The 17,197-nt window shown below is 37.0% G+C and overlaps 1 protein-coding gene and 1 long non-coding RNA gene across 5 annotated transcripts; both read left to right on the top strand.

Moving 5' to 3' along the window:
- Window positions 1–804: 804 nt before the first annotated feature.
- LOC136284332 (protein enabled homolog) lies at window positions 805–8,507 on the top strand. Of its 3 annotated transcripts, XM_066174519.1 has the most exons (6): window positions 805–923; window positions 4,862–4,902; window positions 6,153–6,210; window positions 6,305–6,622; window positions 7,225–7,382; window positions 7,801–8,507. In XM_066174519.1, exons 3-5 carry the CDS (start codon window positions 6,196–6,198, stop codon window positions 7,345–7,347), a joined length of 456 nt encoding a protein of 151 aa, XP_066030616.1. In that variant the 5' UTR covers window positions 805–923; window positions 4,862–4,902; window positions 6,153–6,195; the 3' UTR covers window positions 7,348–7,382; window positions 7,801–8,507. The 3 variants fall into 3 exon arrangements, with proteins under 3 accessions (XP_066030616.1, XP_066030615.1, XP_066030617.1); XM_066174518.1 differs by lacking the exon at window positions 7,801–8,507 and having other exon boundaries at window positions 7,225–7,776; XM_066174520.1 differs by lacking the exons at window positions 4,862–4,902; window positions 7,801–8,507 and having other exon boundaries at window positions 817–923; window positions 7,225–7,777.
- Window positions 8,508–11,467: 2,960 nt separating this feature from the next.
- On the top strand, window positions 11,468–12,226 carry LOC136277015 (uncharacterized). Of its 2 annotated transcripts, none has more exons than XR_010715726.1 (2): window positions 11,468–11,663; window positions 12,096–12,226. It is a non-coding gene; the product is annotated as an uncharacterized lncRNA (long non-coding RNA). The 2 variants fall into 2 exon arrangements; XR_010715727.1 differs by having other exon boundaries at window positions 11,833–12,226.
- Window positions 12,227–17,197: the final 4,971 nt, after the last annotated feature.

The raw sequence follows: 17,197 nt of genomic DNA, 5'->3' as shown, positions 1-17,197 counted from the left end.
AAATAGGCCCCAAAGTTGTATTTTCCAATCCTCTTGCGTGAGGGAACTGCTCCCTCAGAACAGACTGAGCTGCACCTACAATATGGTCGATGAGCCAGTCTCCAGTTGAAATGGTGCTAATGTCCTGTTCCGAGAGATGGAATTTACCGGCCTTTGGGGCGCTTCTGTGAGAGATCTTTACAAATTCTACTTCATCATCTTTTTTGTTTTGTTGGGCCAGGTTTATGTTCGTTGTCGCGTTTACTGTAAGGATGATGCATGTGTTTGCAGTGCTGGTTGTGCTCGAGGTTGCGTTAATGGATGAGATTGTGTTTCCGTTTGCGGTGCTGACGTTTTTGTGATGTCATTTATAGGTCGGCGTTTTCCTTGTTTAATTACATTTTGCAATTTCTTTATTCTGACTTACCTTCTACTCCGGAAATTTGATGATTTCTCTCATGTGCACTTGAGCGGGACAGTTGAGTTTCCTTGATTCTTGTAAAAGCTTACCAGCTCCATTTCTTCGATAGGCGTGGTCACCGGCTTATGTTTTTGGAAAAAAGAAGTCTTCTTGTTCATGAAAACTTTTTAAGCAGCGATATAACACCACGTTTCCACTGAAACTTTCTTCCATGTTGGACATTGAAATATCCTATCCTATCGAGTCCTCTTTTCAGATCATCTACTCCCTTATTCTTTATATCTTATCTTTAGGAGGAGGAAACTCAAGGCCACTTGATCTTGACCTTTAGTTATTAAAATCGGATCCTTGCATTTGCGCAAAGAGTTCTGGGATCGCCACGGGCAAACATTGCAACTCGCTATAAATGACGTGTGGCGTAAGGTTCTTTTGACGTCCAAAAAAGCGATTTTTGCGAGAGATTATGGCTTTTTCGCCGCAGTTTTATTATACATGGATAAAGATATGTTAATTCGAGGGAAGGGTAAGTTTTTGTTGGAATTACCACGAAATATGTCAAAAAACACCGAAACACGTTTCTCCTTGCGCAAGGGCTATTGAGAAGTCATCATCGCGTAATGGTCTTGGAAAGTAAGCCAGGAATCGCTAGGAAATAACTCATTTAGGCCTTTTCAGTGGTATTTATATATGTACAGCCTGTTGTCATTCTTGTTAACGTATTTAATGAACAAATCATGACGTTTGAAAATATACCTCCTTTAAGAAGAGAAGTCGTTGTCCACTGAGATGGAAATTATTTTTAGCGAGCTGCTGCTCTCTGAAAGGATGAAATAAGCGATGAAAAACAAGAGGTAATCTCTCGTTCAAGCGATACTTTGTTTGAGAAAAATCCAAAGGTCTCTGAGCCGCAACTTTTCTTCTCGAACTCCTTGAAGGATCTTGTCAGGAAAGGCAAGATCACGGGAATCCCGGCAGAAACTGTGGACATATCATCGGTTGTGCATCGCTCCTTAAGGGGCCAATTTGTATCATTCATCGTCATAGAAGAAAGTATTCAGTTTTGAGCCGATTATTAATGCTGATTCGTTAGCATTCATCACAACAAAGAAGCAGTATAGATGATTCAGCACTTTAATGTACCGCAATAGTTAATGCACGCCATTTCAATCTCCTGCTGCCTCAAGTTAGCTCTTCTAGCGCCCTTTTGTATTACCAAGCCACGAAAAACGCTTGAAGTAGACTTAAGACACGTACAAACAACTGGAACGGCTTAGTTGAGTTATTCCTTGGCGATTTATAGTTTTGTTTTCAAAATGTCGAGACCATTTCGCAACGTCAAATCCACAATAAATAAACCTTGCGCATGGAGACAAGTTAATCGGTAGATTTTACTACAAATTACATGGATTTTCAACCAAAACTTACGCCTCCCTTGTATCAGCGTTATCCAAATCCATTTCTGATAACAGAGCGACGAAAAAGCGAAAATCTCTCGCTAAAATCGTTTTTTTGGACGTTGGAACAAACGTTCGCCACACATTTCCTTCTAGTGAGTTGCAATGTTTGCCCCGTGGCGATCCCAGAAATTTGTGCGTAAACACAAGGATCCGATTACTGGCAACTCTTATGAGAATATCGTTAAGATTTCCTCGCTCGAAGTTTGAGAATTTAATGGGCTATCCTTGATGCCTTTTGGGACACTTCGGATTGGTGAAAGATTAAGATTCTGGTTGCGTTTTCTAGTGCGAATTATTAGCGAAATTTTCTTCGATACGATGGAAAGCTTAGGAAGACGAAAATTTTATATTGCTTCGTGGCTTCCCTTATTGGTTTGGAGTTCTCTGTTGATCGAAGTTGTGCTTTTCTGTCAGAACTAGTGCAGTAAGGTAAAGTTTCGGTTGCATTTTATGCTAGTATTTTTGTTAAATTTAAATATTATAACCATTCTTCAAGGATCGCGTTTCAAGTTTAGGGCTCAATACTGTAGATTTCATGTGGCTGCATGATAAAGCGTACGTCGAGTAACTACTAACCTGGATTCATTGAATCCTTCGGTGTCGAGGGCTGATTTTTTTTATTTTGCTCGGGACTTGCAAAACTAAATGCTACATAATTAAAAAACAGGACAGATCTCGGTGTTTCAATGACTAAAAATGTGTGATTTTCTTCCAGCCCCATAATAATTTTTATTATGTTACATGTAGCAATCTTGGTGTCTACACTGATGGCTATTATGGATACAGTGGAAGACATGTATTCAATGTAAATGTATGGGACCATGCAAATATTCAACCTCTGGCATGGTTGATGTCAAACATTGCATATCCTGGAAAGTTAACTCACAAACTGCTAACACATATGATGAAGATCTGGTCTCTTTTATAAAGGAAAGGGGGGGCTCTCTCCCATGCTCTCCAGCAAGTAACAGTTGGGTTACAATGCATTAAATTGTTCTCTTTGCTCACTCAGAAGGGGACAGATTTGCAGCAAAATTACTCTTTACTTGATAATATGTGCTTTTCTATTTAAATCAGTGGCTGACATATGTCACTTTCTTTCTTTTGGTCTATTTAGAATAAAGCCTCTTGAACTAAATTATAAGGAATATGATAATAATATGAATGTTATATGTTACCACATTTTACATACTTTTTCAACTATGCATTACAAACATTAAAATGAAATAAATACTAATTCATGCACAAATGAATACTTAATTCAATACAGACCATTGCCTATTATTAGCAATTATTGCTTCTACATGTGTTAGCAAGAACTTAGTCTTGTTGGCATTCATTATGAGCATTTGGTGATCCATATATGAGTGGAGACACTCTCTGCAACTATCTTTGTGTAGAAAATACCAATCCTTTTACCCTTAATTTCATTCATACTGGAATGGATGAGAACCAGCTGCAAAGCAAAGTAAACAAAAGCAGCAATAAGGTGGTAAGCTCCATTGTAAACATTTTCTTGGCAAATTATGCACTGATTATAAAAAGGTATATGTTTTGCTTAATTTTTGTCCTTGGTGTAAACATCATTTTCCTGTGGTTTTGTTGATAATATGAATGAAAAATGCATTTTGAGCCAAGAAAGATAAAATTTAGCTCTTAGCCTAAGTTTTGATGAGATGATGTGTCACTATCAATTTGGCTTCTATTAAAACTAAAAGAATTAAACTAAGGATAAAAATAAACCACAGCATACCTATACTAAACCACAGCATACCTATACTAAACCCTCATTTTATTTGTATCAATATTACTATTTTTTCTGGTGTTCACCCAATAGATTCAATCCACTTGCAGACAAAGATGGCACCTGTACATTTTACCATTACTCTTAGGCTACGGCACATGTAGAAAGCAATATTTCACAAAATAACAACATTATAATATACAAGGTTTAAATTTTTCAGACCTTTACAGCTTGTTTTTATGAGTGGTTCCAGGATTTTCTTGTGCAAAGAGTTCTAGTACCAGTAGCCATGTTTTTTGGTATGGTGGTTTACAGTAACTGTTGTATGAAGTAACCATCACCAATATTAATTTTGTAAACTTGTCACTGACAAAGAGCTAGTTAATGATTAGACATTGATCATTCCATTGATTGCCATGCTCTACATTTATCATTGAAGTACAAATTAACTCCTTTGCCATCAGTAGTTGCATTAAAGATACTGTGTTAGAAATCACAGCACCGTACCCCAAAATCTAATGTTTTCCTTAGCACAGTTTCATTTCTTTAGCAAGGCAAAGTTAAAAATCAAACAAGACCACACTGACCTCCACACAGAGACAACATTGCTATGTATAATGTTTATATAGTTAGTTACATAAAAGCTACTCTATTCAGTAATTCAGTGTCAATACTCTCCCTCATATCAGCTACAATTTTTAGCCAACTTGGGAAATAGTGGCCTAAAATGGACCCTTTTGGACATCCAAACTTTTAAATTTCCAAGGGAAGGGAATAAATGGCTGCCACACCGTCATTTTGGTCCCTCCCAGCTGCTTAAATGTTGTCCCTCCTTTCCACAATCTTACCAAAGCCCCCATATGTGTAGTAATAAAAACATTGAAGTGAAGTGTGCTATCTCAGCAAGAGATGATAATCATGCACACTTTTAAGTGAGTCATCCAAGGAGATGTTTGGTGAGGTATTACATTCTGTGCTCAAAATCTAGTTCACATAGATCTGGGAAAAAAGAATGGGGTGTAGCAGTCATTCAGGTCAGTTAATTGCTCCAAGCTTTAATTCAATACCACTGCTCATTTGGTTATCTTTCCTGCCAATACTCTTTCCAGTTATTTGGGTTTTCTTGGAAACTCTTCCCATTGAGAGGAAGCATGATATGTGTTTACAAATTAAAAGCAAAGAAAAGTTTGTTGTTTAGTCTTGTGATTTCTTGCTCTAAGAAGTGAGGTAAAATTGTTTGAATTTGTTTTTTCATTACAGCCACTTGAGTCTAAATGGAAAGAAAACACAGAAAAATGATGGTAAGGAACACATTGCTTGCACTATAAAGTATTTTAGTAATTTGCAACTCTCCATGTTTTTTATCTATAATTGACATGTTTTGCACAGGTGTTTTGTAATTAGTGGAGAAGTTAACTGTATTTCAAAACTTTAATCACTTTAAAGTGCAGTGAAAGTTATTTTATGGTTATAAAAGTATCAAAGGTAACCCCTCTGAGAACCTTCCTCAGTGTCTGTGTTATAGAGGTGTCCACTAAATACAGGTTAATTTATTAGGAAAAGTGGGAAGAATAGAATGCAACTGAAAATACGATTTACGTCAAATTTCGCCGAAACATCCTAGGAATAATGTCAAAGGAAAATGTCGTGGGAAATTTTGATATTTGGAGAGTAAAGATTTCAATCGATCTGTTTGACGAGATCGTCTGTAACCCCACCCACAATCTCCATAGCCTCCTCCCCCAAAGGAAGAGTTGTAAATATGCACTGAGACGCAAAAGTGATTTCACTCTCCCCCTATGTAAAACCGAGCGTTTGAAGAACAGTTTTATTTTTAGCCATGTCTATAAGATGTAGAAAATTTTTCTTATTCTCTCTTTTGTTATCATCAGTATTTGTAAATATCCCGTAATTCAGCCTATGGCTGCAATGGTGGTTAATAAAGTATCTCTCTTTAGAAATATTTATCCCGTGGCTTCCATTTACGCAACATGACTTGCACATTTTTAGTTATTCCAACTTTAGATGCCGGTATCTAGACAACCAATCAGAATATCAAAAAAGCCTATTGCACTTTTGTTGGCTGACGCCTTGTGAATAGGACTGCGCAGTCAATTAGCTCGTGCTGCAGCATCCCATACCCGATAAATTCAATAGAAGACCCACCGGTCGTTTCACGCCTTAACGGATCCTGACACTTCCTTAAAAGAAAGTTGCTTGAAGTCTATTTTTATCGTAAATTAAATTTATGAAGCTTTCTTCTGATATATATTTTGCTAGGATTTTAGTGAAAACAGCGCGCGAACGAATTTTTTTTCCCGAAGGACACCCGCGAAGGTGGGAAGTAACCTTAAGCTTGTCGCATGCGATTAAGACGTACCGTATAAATCGGCCCTAACAACGAAAAATATACATGACTTTTATATATCGAAGTGAATACTCTGATACACAGTGGCTTTAGCCACCGCGCATCCTCTTATGTTTTTCTTTATATATCTGGGAGCCGAGCAAACTGGTAACCACCCATATTCTCTCGTTCTCTTTAAAATAGGATTGTTGATCAATTTTCGCCGAGCTGGCTACCATACCCTGAGATGGAGGACCACGTGGTGAGATAAACTAATTTTCTTCTCTGTTATCCTGAGAAGGTTTCTTATACTTTCAGAATAGAACAGAATTCTGGCTAACTTAATATCTCAACAGCATGTCATTAACATGGACTGGCTGGAACGAGAAATAGTTATGGAAGAGCAGCTGGAAAGAGGAAGAGAAGAACAAAGAGAAAGAGAGGAGCAAACGAGAAGAGAGGAACAAAGAAGGGGAGAAGAACGAATAAAGAGAGATGAACGAAGAAAAAGAGAAAGGGAATGGAAAGCGCAACAGGAGAGGGGAAAAAGGTTAGGAAGAAAAAGAGAGAGACGTCAAGAGATGAGAGGCGTGGAGTGGGAGAGAAGAAGAGTGGGTGTAGCGGCAAAGAAAGGGCCCGGAATGATATTGACAAGGGAAGAGATAAGAGAAGAGGTAAGTGTAAAACCAAGCATCAAGCAAGTGTTGACTGACTGTAAAACGTCCCATTTCAGTGGCATGTCTAACAAGTCACTTGGGGCTTCTTTCCAAGTGACTCTTAGATAATAAGATTACACACAGCACACGATTGTTGTGAATGTGAAGTGTTTTGTTTAATCTTATATATCTCGCTCAAATATCTAGAGGAAACACTTTGGTTGAAGGAGACAAATCTCACCGTTTTAATTTGATAATTATGGCAACATCAAAATCTTGTGAAAGATAGTAGGAGAAAACATTGTAGGAACAATCAAAATTCTAGTACAGGTATTTCATGAAGATGAATAATAAAATGTATACTCGACTGTTGGTGTGTCTGGTGCCAAAAGATTCCTTTTTGTCTAACCTTGACCCAAAAGGTGTTACCGTTTGAGTCTGAGGTGAGGTTAGATGATGCTCACTTGAGGCAAGACTTTTAATTGGGACTTTGTTTTTTTCCTCTACTCAGAGAGATTAAAGTTCGAGGACATTTACCTGGAAAACTTCCCATCCCTATTATTTGGACTGCAACAACATTGTGCTTGTCTGTAATTTTCTCTTTTATATTTTTATTCTAGTTCGTTGTCACAAGTGTAGAGGGTTTGGCCACATACGTGCCCAATACCCGACGAGACGCGGCCCGGTTGTGCCTCACCATCAGCAAGAAAAGCAACCGGCAGATCAAGCAAAGGAAGCGATAGTGAATAACTATCATTTTTACGTCTCTCTTGACAACGTAAGTTTTCACTAATAAGTTTAGTGAGTTATCTTACATTGCCAAGAGGTTTATTTTATTCTCTAATATTAATAATCTATTTTTAAAAAACGTACACGTGAAAGCCACGCACAAACAAAATTATTTTTCCGACACATACCTCTACTTGAGTTATCTCTTTTAAAATTTTAAACCTATATATCTATGTCACTCGATAATTCCTCTTTTTTTCGAATACGAGACATCATGATCTCTTGGAAAATTACTTTATTAGCGTTATAAATTTAATGTATTTTGTTTCTTTTTTATTCTTAAGTGAGCTTAATGATCTTGTTTAGGACAACCATATTAGTACGTCAATATGATCGGAAGACATTAAATATTTGGAAGAGAAACTTAAAACTTGTCCTTTGCTTACATAGATTTTTCTTTTGTTAAGCCCTACTAAGTGACTCTTGATGTCATGTCAAGTTCTCCTTTGGTTCCACAAGTAAACAGACAGCACGTTGGAATGAGATAATAGTAGTTCATCCCAAGTCACCAAGGGCTTCTTTTGCACTCGACCCTTCAATTATTCTGTTACAATGTTTTATCTTGCGGTGAATAGTACTCGTGGGCCTCTACGTAGATGTTCACTTTGCTTGTCAAGTAAAGATAAATCAGTAGTTTACTGTCAATATATGCACATGCATCTGTATATACAGCGATTTCTGGGAAAATTTCTCATTGCCTGAAAACATTTTTAGCGCTAACTTAAGTTAAATTCCAAGGGTGTGAGGAACATGCAGACCCTTCTCAACGATCAGAACATCACAGAGGTGAAACATAACACCAAAACTTACAGACTGCTAAATATTTTATGGGGAAGACTACATTCTCTTTTCCAGCAAAATAATCTCCTCAGACTCAGTGATATTTGTCGAATAATCCCCAGGCTTTATGCAGGGGATTCTACAATGTACCGGCTAAAATTATTGACTTCACCCGAGGGTAACCTTCCGACACCTACCCCCAACCCAAAATTCTTTTACGCGAATAAAGGGTTTCAATTCCAGCGATCTAAATTACAACTGCAGTATATCTGTTCATCCCTGTTTCCATGTTTTGAGTGTATTCGAAAATCAACACAATTTCACAGCTCGTACCCTGCACGTACAATACATCCCAACTTTACATATCCAATATTAACCCTATTTTCCATTTTTCATTGAATGTAGAAATTCTCGAGAAACGAAATAAATTCTGACAATTGATTCAGCAAGTAGAATATATCCTAACATGCCAAATCCAATCTTCACCTCAATTTCCCATTTTCTCAACTCTAGAAACTCGGGGTAAATTGTGACTATTCATCCTATTAGAGGATAATATCATAACTTATCCATATCCAATCTTTACCCCGATTTGTTTAATTAACTCTAGAAAAACGGGGTAAATCGTGACGATTCGAGTGGTAAATATCATGGCTTGCAATGTCCAATCTTTACCCTGATTTACCATTTGTTCAACGAATTCTAGATAAAACGGGATAAGTTCTATCAATTCATCACACAAGTGGAATATAACCTTAGTTGTGATGTCAAATCTTTCCCCCGATTTTCCTTTGTTTTAATGAATTATGCTCAACAGCCTCACGCTCATCCTTTTTATTCCACATCATGATTAATTGATATAACCACAAGAAGAACGAAAGGCACAACTTCACGATTCCCAATGAGCATCCAGATATCCTTTTAAGACCTTGACGAATTATGATCATTCTTGCCGGCGAGCCAGAGTTCGGAGGAAGGTTTCTGTCGTTTTCCTCTTTAAGTTCAGTTGGTGTATTTTGTAGAAGGCCCAGGAATGCAAATTTGCCTCCGAGCAAAAAATGTTACACGCTACAAGTGTTGTGATCGACAAAAGGGAACACTTGGAAGATCATTTGGAAGATATTTAATAAATAATTGATAACTTTGCATCTCGTACCGTGTTGGATAACCGCGTTTCCGGTCTGCATAGTTATAAATAACACAATGTTACACTTCATGCGTGAAACCTTTTCATGTGGTTTGCTGCTCCGATTCACTCTATTTCAAACTGCGTCCAGCTGAGCATGAAAGTTCTACAGCTTAAGTTATGCCACTATACAAACGAGACCATCAAACGAAAAGGGAAATCAACCGATTTGCAAAAACAGTGTTAATACTAATTCGCCAAAATTAAGGTTTATTAAACTACTGAAATCCACTTCAATCAGTGAGAGAACCATTAAATCAATTTTTTTTTTGCGATGTTGACCTTCCATTGTTTACCGTGGGTGATAACTTTGAGTTGCAATTAATCATAAAATCCAGGTTAAAGAGTTTAATTCTTACACTTTTTTTTCAATCATTTAGTATCAGCTTTCGTGTATTACTCGTTAGCTAAGGACTTGTCAGAAACAAAACTCCTCGCAAAATGGCTCTTAATCGAAGGTTCCTTGGATCCTCTATCGCTACTTGTCACGACTGTTAGTAATTATGTGCAAACAAAATAAGCGATCAGTACTACGAAATGAATAGTTTTAGTTTTATTTTTCTACAGTAAAACTTATGGTATTTTCCAATTGCTATTTGCGCTAGGAAATGAAAAGACTACCATGACAGATTTCACCAAAATTAAACCAAGCATTAAACCAAAAGGCGGCCTGGTGGCTGGGTGGTCTGTGCTGTGTTCTTTTTTGTTTTGTTTTCCTCAGTTTTCCATCTAAATAATCTACTTCTTTGACGTCGAAATGTTCACAATCATCTGACTATTATAGTTCCAGTTTCGTTATCACCAGGTTGGAAAATAGAGTGTGAGACACTTTTTATGATTTAATATGGATTACAAAATGCTTGTAGCTTACATTTGTTAAACAACATGATAGTTAGTAAGTGAACATTAAACCTCTTAAGATGGTTACAATATATAAAATGTTTTCTATTATATTTCTATCATATGAAATGATTGCAATTATGATTTCTACGAATCAAGTCTTTAAACATCTTGGTTGGTCCACTTTGGAGTTTACATCTTCTTTCCCTAAACAAGACCGTCATCTGCTGCATCCTCTGAGCAAGGAATTGGAAGTTTGACTGACAAGATAAAGGAAAAAGAACACATTATTTCACAACTGGTATAAAAGTTTAATGAAAGAAATATGTAAAAACAAAAACAAAAACATATATATACATATATATTCTAACGACTGTGGCTGGTAATCAGCCGTCCTTATGCATATCAAACTCACTGCTAACAAAAGCCTGTATCAAGTCTCGGCGACCTCGCCCCCACCACTGTCTGACTCAAAACCACAAAACTTGGAACCTTTGGTTCGGTTACTAAGTGACGTTTTGGTAGTGATTAATTTTAACAAAGAAATTTTAAAGACAAATATTAAAGCTACTTTAATTTAATTAAATATTAAAGCTACTTTAGAAGTTATTTTGAAATACTAAAGCCTTAAGATTTATGGGTCAAAATTCATTTTTTAAAATTTCTATTACCGTATTTATTCGATTAAACGCCGCGGTGTTTATTAATTTGTTTATTAAATTTCGTGATTCGAGTGCGGTGTTTATTCGAGGGCGGCGGTTATTTAAAATCCAATTTATTTCTTGCAAACAACAGTATGGCAACTGACTATCTGAATTAAAGAAAAAAAAAGAAACATGTTGCCTGTCTAAAAAGTCACTTTTTATATCGTTCTCAATTTCACAATTTGTATGTTCATACTACTGCAATATATAGTGAATAAAGATCTAATGTCGTATATTCTTTCTCGACATCAGAACTGGTACATTCAAAAGGATTTGCCTGGCTCACTCAAAATTTTCAACTACGATCGAAGCATTGCTCGCTGTGTGCTTTTTGAATTTATTATTCGAATAAACGCTGCATCATTATGCGGCGTTTGTTAATATTTCTGCTCTTAAATGCGGCGTTTATTCGAAGGCGGTGTTGATTCGAGGGCGGCGTTTAATCGAGTAATTACAGTGGCAATTTTGGAAAGCGTTCACAGTGTCGTATCACGATTTGCGCGTAAGAATGGGTCCTAGCTCTTTTGCGCACGCTCGAACCTTAATATTACCGCCATATTCGAATAGAGCGAAAAATTTCCTTATGTTTTGGTAAGCTCGTATAGTTTGCGACTAATTTAGATAGGTCAAATGGCCGCTCGAGTTCGAACGCTCTCACGAGATTTACTTCTGGTCTTCTGAAGATCCGTAAAAGTCGTGGGAGAAGGCAGAGGGTCCAAAAGCAGGATTTTCCGGCCATTCGTTACCTTCGTATTAACAAGTAGGTTGTCTTTTAAATAATTTAAGCGATGTGATTCTTTTTCCTTTTGTCTTAAGAGATATTGAATTTCGTATAATACGAAACTTTTGTTGCTAGCAAGTCTCGAATATGTCTGATGCTTGTCGTGTTTATCAATTTTTCGGCTATCTTCTCTACTTAATTGCCAAAGAGAACGGAGAGGGAAGTGGCTAATCTTCCTTCGCTGCAGTTGTGGAGAAAGTCATGCAACAAACGGGTATTTGAGGCATCCTCGTCAACAGTCGAATACCAAATGTCTTAAGGAAAAAGATTGCGACCATGTGTGCTTAGCTAAAGCGAACAAAGAAGGAAAGTGGAGGTTTCGGTGTTAAGAGGCTCACTGATAAGTGGCGTGACCGTACTTACTCCGTCAAGTTATTTTATTACGAGCTTGATAATTATTTTATTGAAAAGGAAAATCAAGATTTAAGAGAGGAGAAACGAACGCCAGAAGAATCTTTGAAGAATGAAATTACCAAGCGACAGAAACTTGAGGAAAAGCTCGACGACACAGGGAGAAGCTACAAGTATCACAAAAAGAGATTCCAAGGACTAGTTCACAGAATTGCAGAGATGAGTAAGAGAGGTGTAATGAGCCCTGAGAAAAGATCCTTTAATGAGCACTCCAAGTAACACCAAAATGGGATAAGGAAGCAAATGAAATAAGAATGTGAAGCCACTCCAACCTTTCTTGGAATGTACAAATTTGTGGCTTCAAAAGTAGAAGTGTTCAATGATGACACAGAACAGTACAAAATTTTTGATCTAATTGATAAGGATCATATGCCACCATCAGGTTCTGATTCCAGTGACCTAACAGATACTCAGGTTAATGACATGAAATACTGGATTTATATAAAAGACATTTAACATTTCCAACGCAGCATGCCATGAAATGGCAAGGAAGTCTGAGTTGATCCCAAACACTTACTAGACAACCTAGCGGATAAATACAATGAATAAGAAATCTCCAGGAGAAGCAGAAGGTATGCAAATCAGCTTCAAAGAGAGTCTTGAAGGGCAGATTTTTAACTTACAAGGAAAAGAAGATTTAGAAGGAGATATAATTAAACTCAAGATAAGTGGAGATGGTACATGCATTGGAAAGAGACTGAAACTAGTAAATATCACATACTCCATTCTAAACAAAAAAAAAATGCAGTGAATGAAAAGGGCAATTATGTCCTTGTTACACTTAAGACAACTGAGAACTATGGCAATCTCAAGGAAAGCCTGGCTTATCTAACAGAAGAAATGTCTAAATTAAATAAGGTAAAAGTAAGGGGTAAAAGCTATAACATCAAATAGTTTCTTGGTGGGGATTGGAAGTTCCCAACCTGTGTTTGTGGGTTAGGGGGAGCTAACCAAGAGTATGCATGCATTTGGTGCAAATGTCCTCATAACCAGAGGCATATCAAAAGGGTATGGTCACTTTCCAACAGTTTTCAGGGGGCTACATCATTGGAGGAAATTTCAAAATTTGCCAAATCAAAAAAGTACAATTGCAGGTAAAGCCCTCTATTCAATTTCATACCACTTGATTATGTAATTATTAACACCCTCCATTTATTTCTTGGTGTATCAGATAATTTGACTGAACTTTTAATCAAGGAAATAAGGAGAAAGGATTTTTGTTAGAATGCCACATGTAATAATGGATTTTCATGAGAGAATTTTAATTATGACTGGTTATGAAACCTTTCTAAAAAATCTGGGCATTTCTTTTGAATAGAGGATCCACAAAGACATAAAAAAAAACTGGACTATAGAGATCAAACAGGTCCTGAAATACTTAAGGTGATGTAAAATATTTAACTATCCTCACTTTTGCCAGGCAACAAGAAGTCAGAAAAGCTTCAGCTGCTATGGAATGGGAAAGGAAATCATCTGAGATTTAAAACTTGATTTTCCAACTAATGGATCAATCAATTACCTTGAAGAAAAAATAGTGGGATGGTTTAAGATCTTCTCATCCTTGTACCGAGTTAAATATGTATCAACAAAGTTGTGTAAAATTGTGGCATATTTTAATCAGCAGGGTATAGACAAAATAATGATGTGACTTCCAATAATTATTTTAGTTTCTATAACCACAGAGGAATTACTGCTCTATGACAACTTCTTCAAAAGAAATATCAAATTCAATTTCTGGAAGCAGCTGGGTATGAAAGGTTGAAACAGAGTCACTGTTGTAGTAACTGTTCCAGTTCAGGTCATACAATAAAGACCTGCACCAAGCAATGCAAACATTGCAATCACCAAACTTGTTGCTCACACCTTGTAATATGGGAAGGTAAATGGGAGCCAAAATGTTGTACTAGGTCTTCACAGAGTTACCAAGGCAATATATAACTAATTTTATCATCAGATGTTTCTAGTTACAATACAGTGTGTAGCTAAGTTTCAAAGCTTCAGTTAATATTTCATTATATGAAATATAATGTAATACAAGAGAACATTTTGGCTCTCACAAGACCAAATTAGAAAGCCTGTTTTTTTTTTAAGTTTGGCACTCACAATAAATCTACTATCAATGATTATAGCTGTTGAGTAAAATTGTAATCTGCACAATGTTTTGAATGTAAATTAAGGAGAGATGAAAAATATGTATTTTCAACAACAAAAACATATCAATTCCTTGTGGCATAGTCACGCTTATTTCCATCGCCCCTGACAAATGTAAATACAACACACAAACTGTCCTCTGTTTCTGATCGGATGTATTTCCCCCTATTGACTAAAATTCTTGAATCGGTGTCTTAGACAACAAGAAACGCACAGTTCCCTCAGGGACAAAAGCATAATCACCATTTTCGTTAAAAATTCGTTCGTTCCATTTAGTTCTAAGCAAGTGGTTTAACTTATGGTTGGAAAGGAGCAACTTCAGAATACCCCGCAACTCATTTACATGTCATTGAATAAGAATAGCGTCTATTGTGTTATGCCTCGATCTTCAAAGCCTCCCGACACATGTAAATGAGTTGCGGGGTATTCTGAAGTTTAGCCGGTTGGAACTAACTCTATAAACAGTCTTTTCCCGTTCTTTCTTTGATTTCCCTGCTAACGCAAGACCTCCATCAAATACATCCTTACCGACTCGAACTTCTGCACGAGTGGCTGGGTCGTCCTTTCGGCCAGAATACAGTTTCTTTTTTATTTCTCGGTACAATTCCCCGGTAACCTTTTCCATACAATCGTCCAGTGAAGTTAAGACGGGGCAGAAAGAGGTTCCGACCGCTGGAAAGGGTTGTTGTCAGCCTCAGAACCGCATGCCCGCCACTCTTATAACTGTTCACTGTATCCAACACAGTGAGTTTTAAATCACTTTGCGACTTTGTTTACGGCTGTCAAAACGACAGGATGAAGTTTACAGTCTTTGGTTTTTGTTCTTGTCTTCTTTCTAGATAAAAGCCCCGTCGAAAACATCTCTCGGAGTATCGTTTTGGGACTCTCCCGAGCAGCCGCCATGTTTTTCATGTTTTGCAGTATTTAAATACCTTACTGCGCAAGCGCCCAAGGGAAAGTAGACGCACTTTTACTGCGCTCCAGCGCTCATGATAAAAAATGCGCAAATCTGTCGATTCAACAAAATGATAAGAAGTATTACGGAAATTCAACTTAGATCAAACGATTTTGTCACATATTGAAACGAAGCTAGTCTCACCTTCAAAATAATCGTGCTCGACAACTTCAGGCATATTTTGATCATTCCGCCTCATGATGAACTGATATAACCACAAAAAGAACGAGAGGCACAGCTGCACGACTCCTAGTGGGCATCGAGATATCCTTCTAAAACCTTGACGAAGTATGACCATTATTCTTGGAGCAGAAGTCCGCAGGATGGTTTCTGTCGTTCGTCTCTTCAAATTTAGTCTGTTTATCAAAAATAGATACGCTACTCGTGTTGTGATTGGTCAATTTAATTAGATCCGTCAATCAACCTCGTTCCCCCTTACTTGAAAGTGGGATCGAAAACTGACTACGCGTTTTTACGTAAGTGTGCTCTGTAAGTCAGGTTGCAATATTTCAAGGTCGATAATATTTGTGCTCTGGAATGCGGCGTTTTTGAATTAATTACGTAATTTTGAAAGACCCGTCTCGATATGCCCAATCGTGCAAGACCTACGCTTGCTAAGGTAAACAAAACTTATGAATAGTATCGCTATTATGATGCCCTTTCTAAGTAAGATGTGGAGCAATCCGTACTAAAAATTAGGCAAAGTCGACTAAATACTCGAGCTGTACCTCTAGCCGGTAGTACTGTTTAAGCCTCCTGAGATCCTACCGTGTAGAGGTTCTAGAAAATAGAAATTTCATATTGGGGATCTTTTTCATCAGTAAAGGGCATTATAGTGGCGATACTATTCATAAGTTTTGTTTACCTTTGCAAGCGTAGGTCTTAGTGGCTACAGTGTTAAGCTAAAACTCTGTCGAACAAGAAACTTAAGATCGACGATTTAAAATCTACAATGTATTATTTTCCTTTAAAGCATGTAATAGTGTTCCCGTCTGGTTCCATCACGCCGCTTGACTGTTGGTAAATAGCAAATGGTGTTCCTGAAATGGTCCGCCATATTGGAACCGCGCTTATTTGAAACGGAAATCGAAAAGCCTCATAACCTGGAGGCACCATCGCACGTGAACGCATTCCTTCCATTCTTCCATGTTAATTTCACCTTAGGAATCTTTCTAATTCGTCACATTTTTCTGCACTCTAACTTAGTCTTACACTCCTTTAAAGTAACTTTTTTCATGAATGCATTTGATTTTTTTACTTGGTCTTGTACCTTTAGCAGGTAGGATCTTAGAAGGCTCAGAAGATACTGCAGGTACAGCTTGCATATTTAATTTGCCCAATTTTTAGTACAGTTTGCTGAAAATTTATTTGGCATTCCATTTAGTCTTACATTGCATTAGAATCACGTTTTTCATGATTATCGTCTTGTTCCTTGGTCGTGTACCTCAAGCCGGTAGGATCTGAGATGGCTTAGAAAATACTACAGGCTAGAGGAACTTCGTATATTTAAGGTGAATTTAGCTCATTTCATTTACATTTTGATTTATTGTAAAACCTTTCTACATTACACGTTAGTCTTATACCGTTGTGGAGTCACTCCACAGGTTTATTTTTATGCTTTGCAGTCTTGTTCATTTGGCTAATAGGATTTTGGACGACTCAGAAAACACCACCAGCCAGAGAGGCAGCTTATGTGTGTGAATTAGGCTTGAAATTATTAACATTGTTTTGTTTTAAATTAATTTAAAGTAAATAAATTTTAAGCTAGTCTGATTTGTATTGTCTTTGGTTGTAGATTTATTTCAATTCAAATCAAACCAGTTTTGGATGAATTTGACTTGAACATGTCAACCAGATTTACTGAAGTTTGTCATGTACTACTCTGCCTAAGTATAAGTGGAATTTCTTAGAAAGGAACAGTCTCTATTTTCATGATGTTTGTGTTTGATTAGAAATACTGTTGACAAGGCCAACCATTGTTTGAAATACTAAAATC

Source organism: Pocillopora verrucosa, chromosome 11, assembly GCF_036669915.1.
Source record: "Pocillopora verrucosa isolate sample1 chromosome 11, ASM3666991v2, whole genome shotgun sequence".
Lineage (NCBI taxonomy): Eukaryota > Metazoa > Cnidaria > Anthozoa > Scleractinia > Pocilloporidae > Pocillopora > Pocillopora verrucosa.
The sequence above is the reverse complement of the archived record's forward strand: the minus strand, read 5'-3'. Positions and strand labels throughout refer to the sequence as shown.

Bases quoted from the DNA above. Each gene is read 5' to 3' on its own strand.
- LOC136284332 (XM_066174519.1), top strand. The intron at 6,623-7,224 runs GTAAGTGTAAAA...TTTTTATTCTAG, and splicing joins GGGAAGAGATAAGAGAAGAG to TTCGTTGTCACAAGTGTAGA.